Below are 12,843 nucleotides of genomic sequence, written 5' to 3'. Positions count from 1 at the left end.
GTGTTGGGACTGCGATGGATTGTTGACCTGTCCAGGGTGTACCCCGCCCTCACCTAATGTGAGCTGGGATCGGCTCCAGCACCTCCAGGACCCGGAAACTTAAGTGGTTGAAGATGAATGAATGAATGAATAAATGTTAAATTATGAAAACAGTTAACATCTCAACACTTGTTCAGAATTTTTCCAAACTTTGTACAAAAGAAAAGTGGGTCAATAAAAGCTGCTACTGGTGAAGACTGTACTGGGGTCACTATCAGGATTTTTCTCTTTGGGTATATATAAAAAATGTAACTGTTTTCCAAGTGATACATATAAATTACAATCTGTTTAGATTTTTGCATCTTGGTTTGACAGAAGTATTTGTACCCTTTTTAGTTGTACATTTATAAGTTTAGGAAGTGAGCTCAGGTAATTTCTCTTCCTCTGCAAATAGAAACTAAGAGTCAAACATGTTCCTCTGAATTTCAGGCAGCATCATTTTTAGAGATGCTGTGGCCAGAAATGACAGCTGCTGTAACTGCTGTATGTATGGAGAAGATCTGAATAGTTGACATGATTGTATCTTGGTTATAGGGACATTTTTTAGAATGCGATTCAATTTTAATCACTTCACATTATGTGTAAAATCTAATTTGAGAGTTAACAATTAGAACAAAAAATAATAGAAGTATAAAATTCAACTGGACATTCAGAATATAAGCTCAGGTACAAAAGAGGATTTTGTCACAACCAAACACTCATTACAGTTTACCACAGGGTGGGTAAGAAAAGTTATGCTCATCAGTGACTCCACTGATTATGGGCCTCGGCAAGCACAAACATGTCTTGACAACAAACATTCCTGAGGTCTCTGCTTTGTGTCATCTGTGGGGGTTTGCACCTCTCCTCATCTGCCCATAGTGAAGAAATTGGAAATTACCTTCTTTATTTTTAACAATCAATAACTGTTTGCACAACTAATTCACAAGTTTAGTTTGTTATTAAAGTAAACTTACATCGTCTTCATATTTTAAAGAAATACTTGTGATTTCATCAAAACTTATTTTCCCCAAGGTCTATTAGAAAATACTAAATGAAAAAAAGAAAAAAAACTGTTTTAGTCCAGGCGAGATCAGGCCAATGATTCAGTCCACTGATCAACAGAGCTGAGTCTTTCCTGCTGAATGTGACGATTTCCTGCAGTAGTAGTTTGTCAGGAAAGCAGTTGGATTACTTCTCTGGCTCTGTGCGCCCTCTGCTGGACAGCCACGTCCTCTGGTGCTTGTCCTGACTCTTCAACCAAGGCTAAGGCTTTTTTTACTGTGGTGTCTCTTGCCCCACCCTGAAGCCCCTCCAGGTATTCCAGCAGCACAGAGAATTTCTCATCTGGAACCTTAGAACAAGTATATTTAGTTAATTGTGTTGTTTTTTTTAAATCAAGAACTAGGTAGTATAAAATTTGAACTTCAAAGAGGAAGTCATTTCAAAAGCTTAGGGGTGAACATCTTCCGGTGTAGGAAGGAAGTGCAAAGATGACAAATTCAAAGAAATGAATTACAATTTTCCTTAGGATTCACATCCCAAAATATTAAATGAAGCGACCTTCTTTTAAACCTAATACAAACCCTGATATGAAAGTGCTGTAAGAGAGAGTGGGTGTGACTCATTAATCTGTGGTCAACACTTCTGTCGTGCTAAACCTCAGATGTGAAAAATCCCCCATCAGGCTTGATAATTTTACCTTGTCAGAGTCAAACATATGCTGCAGTAACCATGTCTGTCTGGTCTTCTGAAACTTCCAGTCTTTTCGGCTCTCAGCCCAGCTGCAAAAACAACATCAGTACAGGTTGTGAGTGTGGGCTGCAGTTTCAGATCAGCTCATCAGAGCGAAGACCAGATACTATATGTATAGGAGGGGGAAACAAGGTCACCAATAAAAACACCCCCCACCCAAAAAAAAAAAAACCCTCAGTTTTCTGCTATTACACATTATTTTTTTGGTGCTTTTCATGCCTTTATCAAGACAGTGAGTGATAGAGAGGCCAAGAAAAAGTAGGGAGAGACAGAAATGAATGACACGTGGCATTGGTCTGTGGGTCAGAGTCAAACCTGAGATGCTGCGATATGTGGTGTGTGATGGCCAGTTTGTAGGCCCATCATCATTTGTCTCCTGAAGGCATTTCATAGCTTAACAGAAGAAATGACAACATAAGAAGCAAGAGGTGGCCTGTCCTGGACTGAGCGGCACTTACCAGCTGAGGTAATCTAAGGCCTGCTGAGGTGCGGTGGGTCCAGATGCTTCTGTTTTCTGCAACGTCTGTCCTTCAGATTTAAGCCTCTTCTTCTCTTCCTTTTTCATAATCTTTTTCAATTTCCTCTCAAGAACCCGCTTCTCTTCAGGACTCAAGTCCTCCTCTTCCCCTGGCTCATGGGACTGTTCGGGGTGACTGGGTGGATCTGAAATCTGTCACACCAAAGCAAAACAAAGACTCCTGGAAGTTATCTACAGTAACAGACTTTCCTTGTGAGACCCTTTATCGTTATCAGCATTTATTTTAAAGCATTAATAAACATCTATAAATAACCCACAATGACTAGTATGCATGATAAGAAAACCTATACAATCATTTCACTTTCTGTCCATTTCCTGCCAATTTTCTGTTATATACTGTTCAGTTGCAGTGCACACCTGATTTCTTTAAACCTCAGTTTAATTAATATCAGTTTTTGAGTAAACAGGACATTTTGTTTTGCTCAAGTGCAAATAGAGAAAGATGAATGCACTCTCTGATTTTGGATCACTTCCTGTTGTGCTGCAGCTCAGGGGGACGCTTCCTTTATCGACAGCATATGAGGTCAGTGACGAATGCATTTACATTTACCAAGTTAACCATAGTGCGCAACATCCCTTCTGTACTGCGTTCAGAACACAGGTTCATATCCACAGCAGATGTTTGAGCAGTTTCAAAATAACCACTTCTCTGGTTTGTTTCTTGACATCATAAAAGGAGGAGTGTTCAGTGACTGAATTTTGAATAAAAAAAAATTCTTTCTATTAACATGAAAGAATACCTTTGCTGCAAAACAAAATTTATCTACCTCCTCATTTAATAGAATTACTGATGCCTGCAGAGGACTATCAAAATTAACTCCACAGAAAAATAAACAGCCAAATTGAAGCTTAATTATTATAGCTATTTTATTCCTGGGACCAAAAACTGCTATTTTTAACTCTCAGAGGAAGTTAAACAAGGAACACACTATGCTCTCTGATTTAACAGACTCAGTCAGCACAGTGATGAAAAAAAAAGAGGGAGGGGGAGGAAAAAGATTTTGATCACATGGCCACGAAGTCACTCAGAAAGTATGCTGCTGGGGTATTGCCCACAGAAACAGAAACAGCCCTTCCCAGTGAACGGTTGTGTCCATGCAACGAGCATCATTTTGAAACCTTTGAGCTAAGACACATTGTCTGGCTGGTGGATACAAAACAGGAGACGGGCGAGTGACGACAGCAGAAAATGGTAAGTGGAAACATGTGTTTTACTGAGCAGGCAGTTCCTCAAAGAGGGGCAGACAAAGACCGGCCAACAGGCACATGCAATAGTGCACAATTATATGTAAAACAAACTAAGCTACCAATATTTCTCACTATTTGAAGATCTAGTATGACCTATAGCTAAGCTCATATTTGAATTCAACGTAGAAGTAATTTAGGAAGGAAATGTACCATATGATGTAAGAGTGTGTTCCTGTGGAAAACAATTCGTAGGCTTGCTAACGGTTGAAATGCATTCAAAGTAGCTGAGTGATTTGAATAATGTTTTCTACTTATTTTTATGTATTAAAAGTAGCTCATTCAATAAGCTAGTTGGCTATTAAAGAAAGCCTCTGTTCACCACATTGATGGGAGGAAATTCATGATTAACAATGGACAGTGATGCTGAGGAAGATTTCCTTAGGGGGTGTTTTCTCTTTTCTTCCAGTCTAATCAAAGCGTGGACTTCAACTTCACCACTGAGATGAGCACATCACCCCCATTTTCTGACACTTCTACCATCACAGATATCACGGACCCTTGTGCTACCTCCACCACCTTCTCTATATCAGACAAAATCGCAGCAAATGACATAACCTCCAGAGCAAACTATGTCTACAGTGCCATAGCAATTCTGGGGTTTGCGGCAGGCTGCTTCCTGATCTACAGCTTCATACAGACCTACAGAGCCCAGAGACGTCTGGCTTGGCTTCAGTGTCTACTCTGGGCTTTTTGTGGCATCCAGCTGCTGCTCCTGCTCCTCTCTCTGCATGCTGTAGTCTACAGACCTGACTACCTGAAGACCACAGCTCTGGGCTGTGCTGCACTCTCCTTCATCATCAACATAGCCTCTTTGTGTGGCCTGTTTGTATTAGTGCTCATGGCTTATGTGCTAACCCTTGATCCACCATCACACGCCCTGCTAAGGAAGCCTGGGGTCTGTGCAGCCCTGGTGATTGTGACATCAGTTCTATTCGCTCTGGTGCTGGCTGGGATTCGTGGACTGCACAAGACGTGCAACTGTTTTGTGGATCCAGCCAAAGCTGGTGTTTCGTATGCAGCAGCTAAGCTGTGCCTTACATTTCTGATTCCCTACACCCTCCAATTAGGACTTCTGATAGGTGGCTGTGTCCGGCAGTGGAAATCTAAAGGACGCTTCCTCTCCGGCTCTGAGGAGGGTCCCATGTTCCTAGCAGTCACTATAATCATGTTTGCATGCTTGCTGTTATACAGTGTGGTGCTGGTGAGAGGTGCAAAAATACAGAGGGAGGAGGAGCTGAGCAGCCATGAGCAAGCGTTTCTGAGTGTGGCTGAGTTTATCTGGTTCGCAGGGAGCAGTGTCAGTCTGCTGCTCATACTGTTCATGCACAGGCCATGTCGAGAAAGTCTCTATGGACTGTTCAGGCAGCTGAGGGACTGCTGTCGAAGCCCAAGGCACACACAACCAAACAGAAACATCATTGCCCCACACATTGAGATCACAGACACCCTGCAAGACATAGAGTCATAGAGGACAAGAATCTCTCTGTATGAGGACAGAACTCTACTGATGCATCATATTGAAGTCTTTTGAAATCTGATGTATTAGACATTTCGTTGATCTAAATTTTACAATGCATGTTTTTCTTTTAAGTGACTGTAAATGTTTTTATATCCATGCATTCTGCTTTTTAGTTTCTATGAAGGCTGAACGTTGAAAAATAATTTTCTTTTTTGTACATTTGTATTTCATAAAGAATAAATATCCACAGAATTATACAAAATGCCTGGATAGTCATAAATATTTCCATACTAACACTGTTCATAAGCTGTTGTGAGCCAAAAATCATAAAGTAGACAATTCCTCATTGAAAACAGACTCCATTTCATATCCCTCTGCAAATTACAAATAACACAGAGGAAACAAGAAGTCTTGGAAAATAACAGTCAGATACTAAGTTTTTTCCAGTAGTGTCAATATTCAAAATGTAATAAAAAAAAAAAAACTGTTAAAGAGCAAGTTACACGATCAAACGACATTCTGAGAATTTCAGGCTCTTTTCCAGGAACTGATGGCACCAGTTCTGGAAATAACCAACCTGCATGGATCATATGTTGTATCAGCGCCGGCAAATAATGGCACAAAACCAAGGCTATGACCAGTTGGAAAATTAATACAGGAGCGAGGTTGAAAAAGTTGACATAATATGTAATGTCAGACCTGATGCTCACACAGTAAGATCACACATGTAGTAGTTAATATCTAGATTCTTATTACTCAAAGAATCTAATAAATGTTCATCCTAATAAAAAACACACATAATCATAAAATGCACACAGATGAATATAGAAAATTATCTGCAGGTGCCTATGAATGAAATCAAACAGCAGGGATTTTGCTACATAAACAATTTTTTGAGCCTAAAGCAAAAGATGATGTAAAACTATCCCTGCCTGCCCTTCATCATGTTTGGTGTAAATATGCTGCCAGTTGGCTGACTCCCATATTTATATATTTTAACATTTAACACAGTCGCGACACTTCGTGGAGAGCTTTGATGAAGCTGAATAACCTGAGTTGACATAATTATTTATGCCATGAAATACATCCATAGAAAAATATATAGATATTCTACAGGACTACTTACAGTTTTATTAAAGTGCTGAAGTGAGTGGTTATTCAAAACACTCTGTGCTACTGTAGGGCTTAAACAATGTAACTTCTTTGAGTATGTGTGCCTGCATTGTGTGTTTGTGTTGCTCGCTGTAAGTGGTGGGTGGCACCGCAACACATTTCTGGATTTACTTTAACATTGGCGTCCGTGGTCACCACCAAAGGACAGAGAGACTGCGTGCAGTGCAAGGAAACCACTGTAAGTTTGCTACATTGGTTTTTAAAGTATGTTTCACAAATAAGTTCATCTCAAAGTTAACTGACTCTGTGTCTCAGTATAGTTTTATATGTGTTTCTTTAAAGCTTGTTTTAACAGCTATTACAATTTCAGTGCATGTGCTTGCCATTGTACATTGCAGTAGTTCACAGCGGAGAGATGTCAGGAAACAACAAACAACAAAGGTCTTGATTTGATTTGGATATGCTGCAGATTAAGTTCAGCCCTTTAAAACTTTCATTTTTTTATCTCTTACTGAATTACAAGAATTCTAAAAATATAGGATCACCAAACAAAATTACTTTATCATGTTTTATCACATTACCATAATTTTATAGCAAATCATCTTCAAAAATGCAACAAAGCTAATCGTAAGCTTTACAAGTTGGAATCTGATTGAATGTCATGTCACTGTAGACATTTTGTGAGGGTGTTTATAATCAATCAAATTTACACATTAAATTCCTGACATTGCTTAATTATTACAAATATTCAAATGATTCAGTGCTGTGAAACAGATTTTCACTTAGTAGTATTGGAGAAATAGTATGGAATTTCTGCCTTATTGAAAGTGAATTCTCAAACGCTAAATCTAAAGGCTTAAACTAGCTGGTGAATGACTGTACCTTTCTGCTACACAGGACGACCAAAAAGAGGAAACAGATGGCACCACTGGCCCCGCATGAACTAAAAAGCCTTGAAAATCTAACAACTATGATAAGTTAAGGGTTAGTTACCACTAACACTGGCTCAAGACAAACATTTAATAGGGACATGAGAACACACATGGGCTACACAGTCATCACAGAGTACAACTTCACAACTTTACATCCAAATGGCACATGGGCAGTTGTCTCAGATTTTCTGCAGACAGCTTCAGACAATCAACATTACCTGATCAGCCTCATCTTGTCCAGCCTCTACATCATATTCCTCTTTCCTGTTGGCTTAGTTGGGAATATCCTGATTTTAGCGGTCAGCCTGGACTACAGAGGCCCCTTGACAGCCCCAGACCTGTACTTTGTGAACTTGGCTGTGGCTGACCTGGTCCTTGTGGCCGATTCTCTGATCGAGGTGTTCAACCTGAAGCATGGCTACTATGACAAGGCCGGCCTGTGTACCTTCATGAATCTGTTCCAGCAGGTCAACATGTACAGCAGTGTCTTCTTCTTAACATGGATGAGCTTCGATCGATTTGTTGCACTGACTGGCATCATGTATCGCAGCAAGCTGTGTGCACGCCTCAGCTGCTGCCTGATCTGGGTGTCCTCATCCCTGCTGACCCTGCTGCCTTTTGTTATAGCTCAAACCCAGCACCCAGGAGAACTCAATTTCTGCTTCGCCAACGTGACCCAGATTCAGTGGCTGGAGGTCACGCTGGGTTTCTTGCTGCCTTTCTGCATCATGGGTTTGTGTTACTGGAAAATAGCACAGGTACTACAGCACAGTCAGAGGGCACAAGGAGACCCACAGCAGAGGCCTTGCAGGCAGAAAGCACTGCGGATGATCTCAGCCGCTGTCTTAGTCTTCTTCCTGTGCTGGCTCCCAGAGAATGTGTTTGTAAGCGTTCACCTTGTGAGAGGCGACACAGACGGCGGCACACTGTGGCAGGACTACCCTCTGACTGGTCACGCTGTCAGACTGGCAGCTTTCTCTAACAGCTGCCTGAATCCTCTCATCTACAGCTTCCTTGGGAAGACCTTCCGAGGTAAAATGAGAGTTTTTCTCGAACAGAAGAGGAGATGGGCTAAACTGCACAGGTTAGCCTTGGGGAAATCAATCTATGTACGAGCTACAAACACATGTAACCGCGCAGCAAGTGACAGACCATGTCAGTCTACACATTTAAGCTGTCCCATCCTCCCACAGACTGTTCTACTCCCCTAAAATAACACACATCTTTGTTCTGGGTTTGAAGACAGTTGCTTTACACACACCATGTATTGTAAGTTCTGGATCGGCTGTAGATTTTTAAGGATGTTTTTTCAAAGTAATCTCTGATGTTATTGGGCATCTAAAATCTGAACAATTTTGTAATATAAAAAGATATGAAAATAAAAACCTCTATGTATTGAATACATTTTCATTGCTCCAAATTTTTTTTCAGCACCATGTAACCTTGTTTTGAGTCAATAAAAAATGATGTGATCCATATTACTGGCCCTTATAATGAGTCTTGTGTATGGGGTGAATGAGCAGTTTACACGCTTACCTTAGTTTGCTCTGTCAAGTCTTTCTTTTTGCGTTTCTTTTCCTTTTTCTGTTTCTCATCAGCTGCTGTGATAGTCACATGGGGACTCTGAGGTGCAGCCTCCTGGGAGATATAAACAGATTCAGTAAATCAGGATCGTTTTCAGGATGGTTCATGTACAGCAGAATACAAGAGACTGTGCCTCTTACCTCAACTTTAATCCTTTTCCTCTTTTTCTTTACTTCGCCATCCATTCTTTCTTCAGCATAGCCCGTCTCTGCATTTGAACCCAACTTCTTCTTTTTAGGATGACTTGATCCTGATTTCAAGGATCTGTCGTTGGCCATGAGGAGACGTACTGCTACAAACATTAACACATGTACATGTTACTTACGATATACAGCATTACTATATTATCCTAGAACTACAATAACAGTTAACAAAGACGTCTATTTCATTGGCAGTAATAAACATATAAATACACTGATAACCATAGTGACCTAGGTTACACTTAAATATTAATATTTTGTATATTTTAGGGGATTAATTTTTCCTGCTACAGCTGACGACCTGTAAGGGCAAGAAGAAGAAACGGACTGTAAACAGCCAGTAAACAGCTTTTTTCAAACACACATTATTTCCGATCTGCTTTAAAAACTTACTTGGACTACGAAAGAAACGTGTAGCACACAACAAGCATGGGAACTCAACTAGGAAGTGATGTCGGCCAGTTGGACTGTGATTGGACAGAATTTCTGTCTTCGTTTTGTGATTGGCCGGCAAATGTAAGTAGTTCAAAGACCCTCGGTGACAAAACAAAAACATCCCCTGGACTTATTTATTTACCTTATTTATTTACCAAAACAATACTTTTTTAACTAAAAACAAACAAAAAGCTTAGCTCTTTGCTCTGGAAAAAACAGAAGTTACGAAAACAATCTTATCGCATTTTCTAGCTCAAAACTCCTTCTGCTTGTGAATATGATCTGATGTAATGCAAAATTTGGCTAGGAAACAGGCTGATGTTATTCTAATTTTGACTTTTCTCCTTTGTGTTATCACAGTTTGAAATCAAACAATATTGATTTATATTTTCTTCTATATTTTAACGGAACCGAAATGTGCGGTCAACAGCTACGCCGGAAGAACTTCAAAGTTGCACAACATCGTGGTGTTTGGTAAGAAAATCCTGGGTGCCTTTGACCCGACGATTGTGTGTGTAGTAAAATGAATGGTTGTTCAAGATGTCTACAGCAGGACGAGTTTTCATCGGTCTGACTCGAGTTTCCTTCAGTCGAGCTGTTTTAAACCTTAAACTGACCAGGTGAGTGAGATCTGGACTGAAAAACCGTCGTCGGTCTGTCGATAGCTGCGGCTCAATGACGTTTTATATTTTTTACTAGTGTCGCTTTGTAAGGTGTAATTATATCGATATTTAATCTGAACATTACCAGCCCACCCCATTATGTAGACAAATTGTTTGTTGAAACGCTGATATTCTTATTCCGACCAATTTGAACCTCACGATCAGTAAAAAACAGTCCAGTTATCACCCACTAATAAGAGATAATGCCTCAAACAGACGTTCACACGGTTTTTGTGACAGTCTGAGCAGGATGAAATGATTCATTTACAGTGTGTGCTGATAGTGTCACACTTCATTCCTAAAAATGTGTGGTATGTGTCTCCGTTCGAGTTAATATTGTGCCAACTCCGTTTGTGTGTCCTGTTGCCCATCAATGGCAATCATGATTTTATCTCCTCCAGTCGTTTAACAGCTGTCTAATACTCACTATTAAGGATTAAAATGCATTAGTGTACTCTAAAATGGGAATGTGTGAAGCAGTTCAATATGAAACTTTCAGTACTGCAAAGCTAAATCAGTTCTAACTCCCACTTTTTTTTGGTTAACCAGCAGACCATCCAGTGTACGATCTCTGGCTTTGAGCTCCCAGAGGCCTGCAGATGAAGAGAATAACGAACCCATCAAGTTCTCCACCAGTAAAGCCAGTCACAGGACCTGGAAGGTGCACCGCAGCATGGGCAGCCAATTTGAACAGCCCTGGTGGAAAGTCCTCACTGTCAGCCTGATTGCCACCAGCTTCCTGCTGTGGTGTATACTGAGAGAGGATGTAACTATTGACTCGCAGATGGAGAAGCAGCTATATGAACATTTACCTAACCTCCATCCACCAGAAGAGCATGACCAAAAGAAATCTAGTTAATATGGACTACAAGCTTATTTATTTCAAGATTATTGTTCAAGCTGTGGCAGAGACTCATTACCCTGCACCATGGCTTAGATGTTTAATGGAGTGAAATTAATGTGATTAAAAATGACTTGACATTAACCTGTTTAATATGACCAATTTCACTATAAATTCATAGTCACAATACAGTTTCTAGAACTCCTTCAATTTGACCCAAATGGTCCAGCTGTACCCAGGCAAGACACTAAAATGTGAGCACTAAGCACTAAACGCCTTCAAGGTAAAAAGTCAACAAATTGAGGTAGCAGAAAGTTTATTTACAGCACAAGAAATCCCATGACATGCACACACAGGATTAAAGATCCAGATTCTAAAATAGATTTGCAAACCTGAGAAAGGCAGTGGAATATTTAGCATTTAAAGATGTGTTGCTCTATACTAGAGTAAATGACAACTGAAGGAAAGGTGAAATGAAAACCAAAGTACAAAAGATACCTGAAACTACAAAAAGACATTAAGTGGTACACATGCTGGTAATAGTTCAAGATTTACAAAACAAACCCATTCCCTGCCAACCCCAATCCCCCACTAAAAAGTTAAAAGCAAATTATTTATGCACGCTCTCCTCTAATTCGCCTGGCCAGCTGGATATCCTTGGGCATGATGGTAACCCTCTTTGCATGGATAGCACACAGATTGGTGTCCTCAAACAATCCAACCAAGTATGCCTCACTGGCTTCCTGTTTGAAGGGAAAAAGGAAACAAAAATCAAACTACAAATCTGCAGCCGTCTGGAAGAAGGCACACATGGGTCAAGACAGTTGCTTGCCTACCTGGAGAGCACCAATAGCTGCACTCTGGAAACGGAGATCTGTCTTGAAATCCTGGGCAATTTCTCTGACAAGACGCTGGAAAGGCAGCTTCCTAATGAGCAGCTCAGTGGACTTCTGGTACCTACGGATCTCACGCAGGGCAACTGTACCAGGCCTGCACAAGTAAACATACATGTTCCTTATAACACAAGCCATGTTTAAAATGAAGCATACCCCGGGGACCACAGTCTCCAGCATCGTGTCACTGGGCGCCAAACGTACCTGTATCTGTGAGGCTTTTTCACGCCGCCGGTGGAGGGCGCGCTTTTCCTTGCTGCTTTGGTGGCCAGCTGCTTCCTAGGCGCCTTTCCTCCGGTGGATTTACGAGCGGTCTGCTTGGTACGGGCCATTTTTTACCTGCGGATCTATCAATAGACAAGAGATGATTCATTAATTAATCTGCTTAAATGTCCCGGAAATCACACTCCGCTCTTCAGTGGATCATCACAGGGAAAGCACCTTGACGCTGAGTAGTTCACCGATGACACACTGCGGAGTGAGTCAAACCTGAAGGATACGAATAAATCTAATAGCTTTTTAATTGACTGGAATCAAGAAGAAATTAGGCAACAGAGCCAGTGTTCCGTGATACGTTTCAAAACTACACAGAATCGATATAAACTGATTTTAACAGATGGTTGTACATTTTTAAAGAGCCTCTAAAGCACCGCCACCATTAAACTGGAGGACACACACACGTTTCTGGGCTGTTAGAGAACAAATTTGATGCTAGCATAGACGGTTGCAAAATGGCGCCAGCTAGAAGCCCAGAGACTTGCGGCAATTTAATCATATTGTCTACCATCTGAAGAAGCCCAGCATATAACCGCACACGTTTAGTTCATTACAATGTATCATTTGGTTATAATACAATCGAGTTTTTCGTTAAACCGAGTTCACACAGGGGACGTTTAATTAAGCTAATAGTTAGCCAGCTGGCTATAGCGCGCTCTGTTGTTATTGTTAGCTGAACAACGCTAAACGATAGACAAGAAGTTTTAACGTTTCTTGGCGACCTGGAAAGCAGAGACAGTTAGATACCGGACAATCTATGGCCACACAATGTGAGAACAAGACAGTAATGATTAATCCCTTTCACATTACCGTCTGTGTTTGTGTGTTCCTGGAAACTGCCGTGTCCTTCTCGTGTATCGCGTGACTGTACTAACCGGTTTTAGAGCTG

At 40.8% G+C, this 12,843-nt stretch overlaps 5 protein-coding genes across 9 annotated transcripts; 3 read left to right on the top strand and 2 right to left on the bottom strand.

Moving 5' to 3' along the window:
* Positions 1 to 33: 33 nt before the first annotated feature.
* On the bottom strand, positions 34 to 9,287 carry chlsn (cholesin). 3 transcript variants are annotated; one of them, XR_003842256.1, is made up of 6 exons: positions 8,788 to 8,963; positions 8,600 to 8,701; positions 2,232 to 2,443; positions 1,721 to 1,802; positions 996 to 1,372; positions 34 to 890 (listed from the first exon to the last, which is right to left on the bottom strand). XR_003842256.1 is itself a non-coding variant. In XM_029528191.1 (6 exons), the coding sequence occupies exons 2-6, from the start codon at positions 8,923 to 8,925 to the stop codon at positions 1,193 to 1,195; spliced, it is 714 nt and encodes a 237-aa protein (XP_029384051.1). In that variant the 5' UTR covers positions 8,926 to 8,939; positions 9,241 to 9,287; the 3' UTR covers positions 34 to 1,192. The 3 variants fall into 3 exon arrangements, 2 of the variants coding, with proteins under 2 accessions (XP_029384051.1, XP_029384050.1); XM_029528191.1 differs by adding an exon at positions 9,241 to 9,287 and having other exon boundaries at positions 34 to 1,372; positions 8,788 to 8,939; XM_029528190.1 differs by having other exon boundaries at positions 34 to 1,372.
* Positions 3,342 to 5,269, top strand: LOC115060304 (uncharacterized). The gene is made up of 2 exons (XM_029528189.1): positions 3,342 to 3,503; positions 3,966 to 5,269. The coding sequence occupies exons 1-2, from the start codon at positions 3,501 to 3,503 to the stop codon at positions 5,025 to 5,027; spliced, it is 1,065 nt and encodes a 354-aa protein (XP_029384049.1). The 5' UTR covers positions 3,342 to 3,500; the 3' UTR covers positions 5,028 to 5,269.
* On the top strand, positions 6,039 to 8,536 carry LOC115060303 (G-protein coupled estrogen receptor 1-like). Its single transcript, XM_029528188.1, has 2 exons — positions 6,039 to 6,369; positions 7,029 to 8,536. The coding sequence occupies exon 2, from the start codon at positions 7,162 to 7,164 to the stop codon at positions 8,272 to 8,274; it is 1,113 nt and encodes a 370-aa protein (XP_029384048.1). The 5' UTR covers positions 6,039 to 6,369; positions 7,029 to 7,161; the 3' UTR covers positions 8,275 to 8,536.
* Positions 9,288 to 9,640: 353 nt separating the features above from the next.
* uqcc4 (ubiquinol-cytochrome c reductase complex assembly factor 4) lies at positions 9,641 to 10,923 on the top strand. 2 transcript variants are annotated; one of them, XM_029527136.1, is made up of 2 exons: positions 9,641 to 9,902; positions 10,497 to 10,923. In XM_029527136.1, exons 1-2 carry the CDS (start codon positions 9,823 to 9,825, stop codon positions 10,801 to 10,803), a joined length of 387 nt encoding a protein of 128 aa, XP_029382996.1. In that variant the 5' UTR covers positions 9,641 to 9,822; the 3' UTR covers positions 10,804 to 10,923. The 2 variants fall into 2 exon arrangements, with proteins under 2 accessions (XP_029382996.1, XP_029382995.1); XM_029527135.1 differs by having other exon boundaries at positions 9,650 to 9,902; positions 10,494 to 10,923.
* A 94-nt stretch (positions 10,924 to 11,017) lies between these two features.
* On the bottom strand, positions 11,018 to 12,820 carry h3f3d (H3 histone, family 3D). 2 transcript variants are annotated; one of them, XM_029527133.1, is made up of 4 exons: positions 12,765 to 12,820; positions 11,883 to 12,025; positions 11,622 to 11,775; positions 11,059 to 11,528 (listed from the first exon to the last, which is right to left on the bottom strand). In XM_029527133.1, exons 2-4 carry the CDS (start codon positions 12,008 to 12,010, stop codon positions 11,400 to 11,402), a joined length of 411 nt encoding a protein of 136 aa, XP_029382993.1. In that variant the 5' UTR covers positions 12,011 to 12,025; positions 12,765 to 12,820; the 3' UTR covers positions 11,059 to 11,399. The 2 variants fall into 2 exon arrangements, with proteins under 2 accessions (XP_029382994.1, XP_029382993.1); XM_029527134.1 differs by lacking the exon at positions 12,765 to 12,820 and having other exon boundaries at positions 11,018 to 11,528; positions 11,883 to 12,016.
* Positions 12,821 to 12,843: the final 23 nt, after the last annotated feature.

This window comes from Echeneis naucrates, chromosome 19 (assembly GCF_900963305.1).
Source record: "Echeneis naucrates chromosome 19, fEcheNa1.1, whole genome shotgun sequence".
NCBI classification, from domain to species: Eukaryota; Metazoa; Chordata; class Actinopteri; order Carangiformes; family Echeneidae; genus Echeneis; species Echeneis naucrates.
The sequence above is the reverse complement of the archived record's forward strand: the minus strand, read 5'-3'. Positions and strand labels throughout refer to the sequence as shown.

What these genes read in the sequence shown, in the direction of transcription:
- chlsn (XM_029528190.1), bottom strand. Translation starts at nt 8,949, where the DNA reads ATGTTTGTAGCAGTACGTCTCCTCATGGCCAACGACAGATCCTTGAAA. An exon ending in ACTTGACAGAGCAAACTAAG is followed by an intron (nt 2,444 to 8,599) that starts GTAAGCGTGTAA and finishes TTGGTGTGACAG; the next exon opens with ATTTCAGATCCACCCAGTCA. An exon ending in GCCTTAGATTACCTCAGCTG is followed by an intron (nt 1,803 to 2,231) that starts GTAAGTGCCGCT and finishes TTGTTTTTGCAG; the next exon opens with CTGGGCTGAGAGCCGAAAAG.
- uqcc4 (XM_029527135.1), top strand. Translation starts at nt 9,823, where the DNA reads ATGTCTACAGCAGGACGAGTTTTCATCGGTCTGACTCGAGTTTCCTTC. An exon ending in TTAAACCTTAAACTGACCAG is followed by an intron (nt 9,903 to 10,493) that starts GTGAGTGAGATC and finishes TTGGTTAACCAG; the next exon opens with CAGACCATCCAGTGTACGAT.
- h3f3d (XM_029527133.1), bottom strand. Translation starts at nt 12,010, where the DNA reads ATGGCCCGTACCAAGCAGACCGCTCGTAAATCCACCGGAGGAAAGGCG. An exon ending in AAAAAGCCTCACAGATACAG is followed by an intron (nt 11,776 to 11,882) that starts GTACGTTTGGCG and finishes TTACTTGTGCAG; the next exon opens with GCCTGGTACAGTTGCCCTGC. An exon ending in CAGCTATTGGTGCTCTCCAG is followed by an intron (nt 11,529 to 11,621) that starts GTAGGCAAGCAA and finishes CCCTTCAAACAG; the next exon opens with GAAGCCAGTGAGGCATACTT.
- LOC115060303 (XM_029528188.1), top strand. Translation starts at nt 7,162, where the DNA reads ATGAGAACACACATGGGCTACACAGTCATCACAGAGTACAACTTCACA.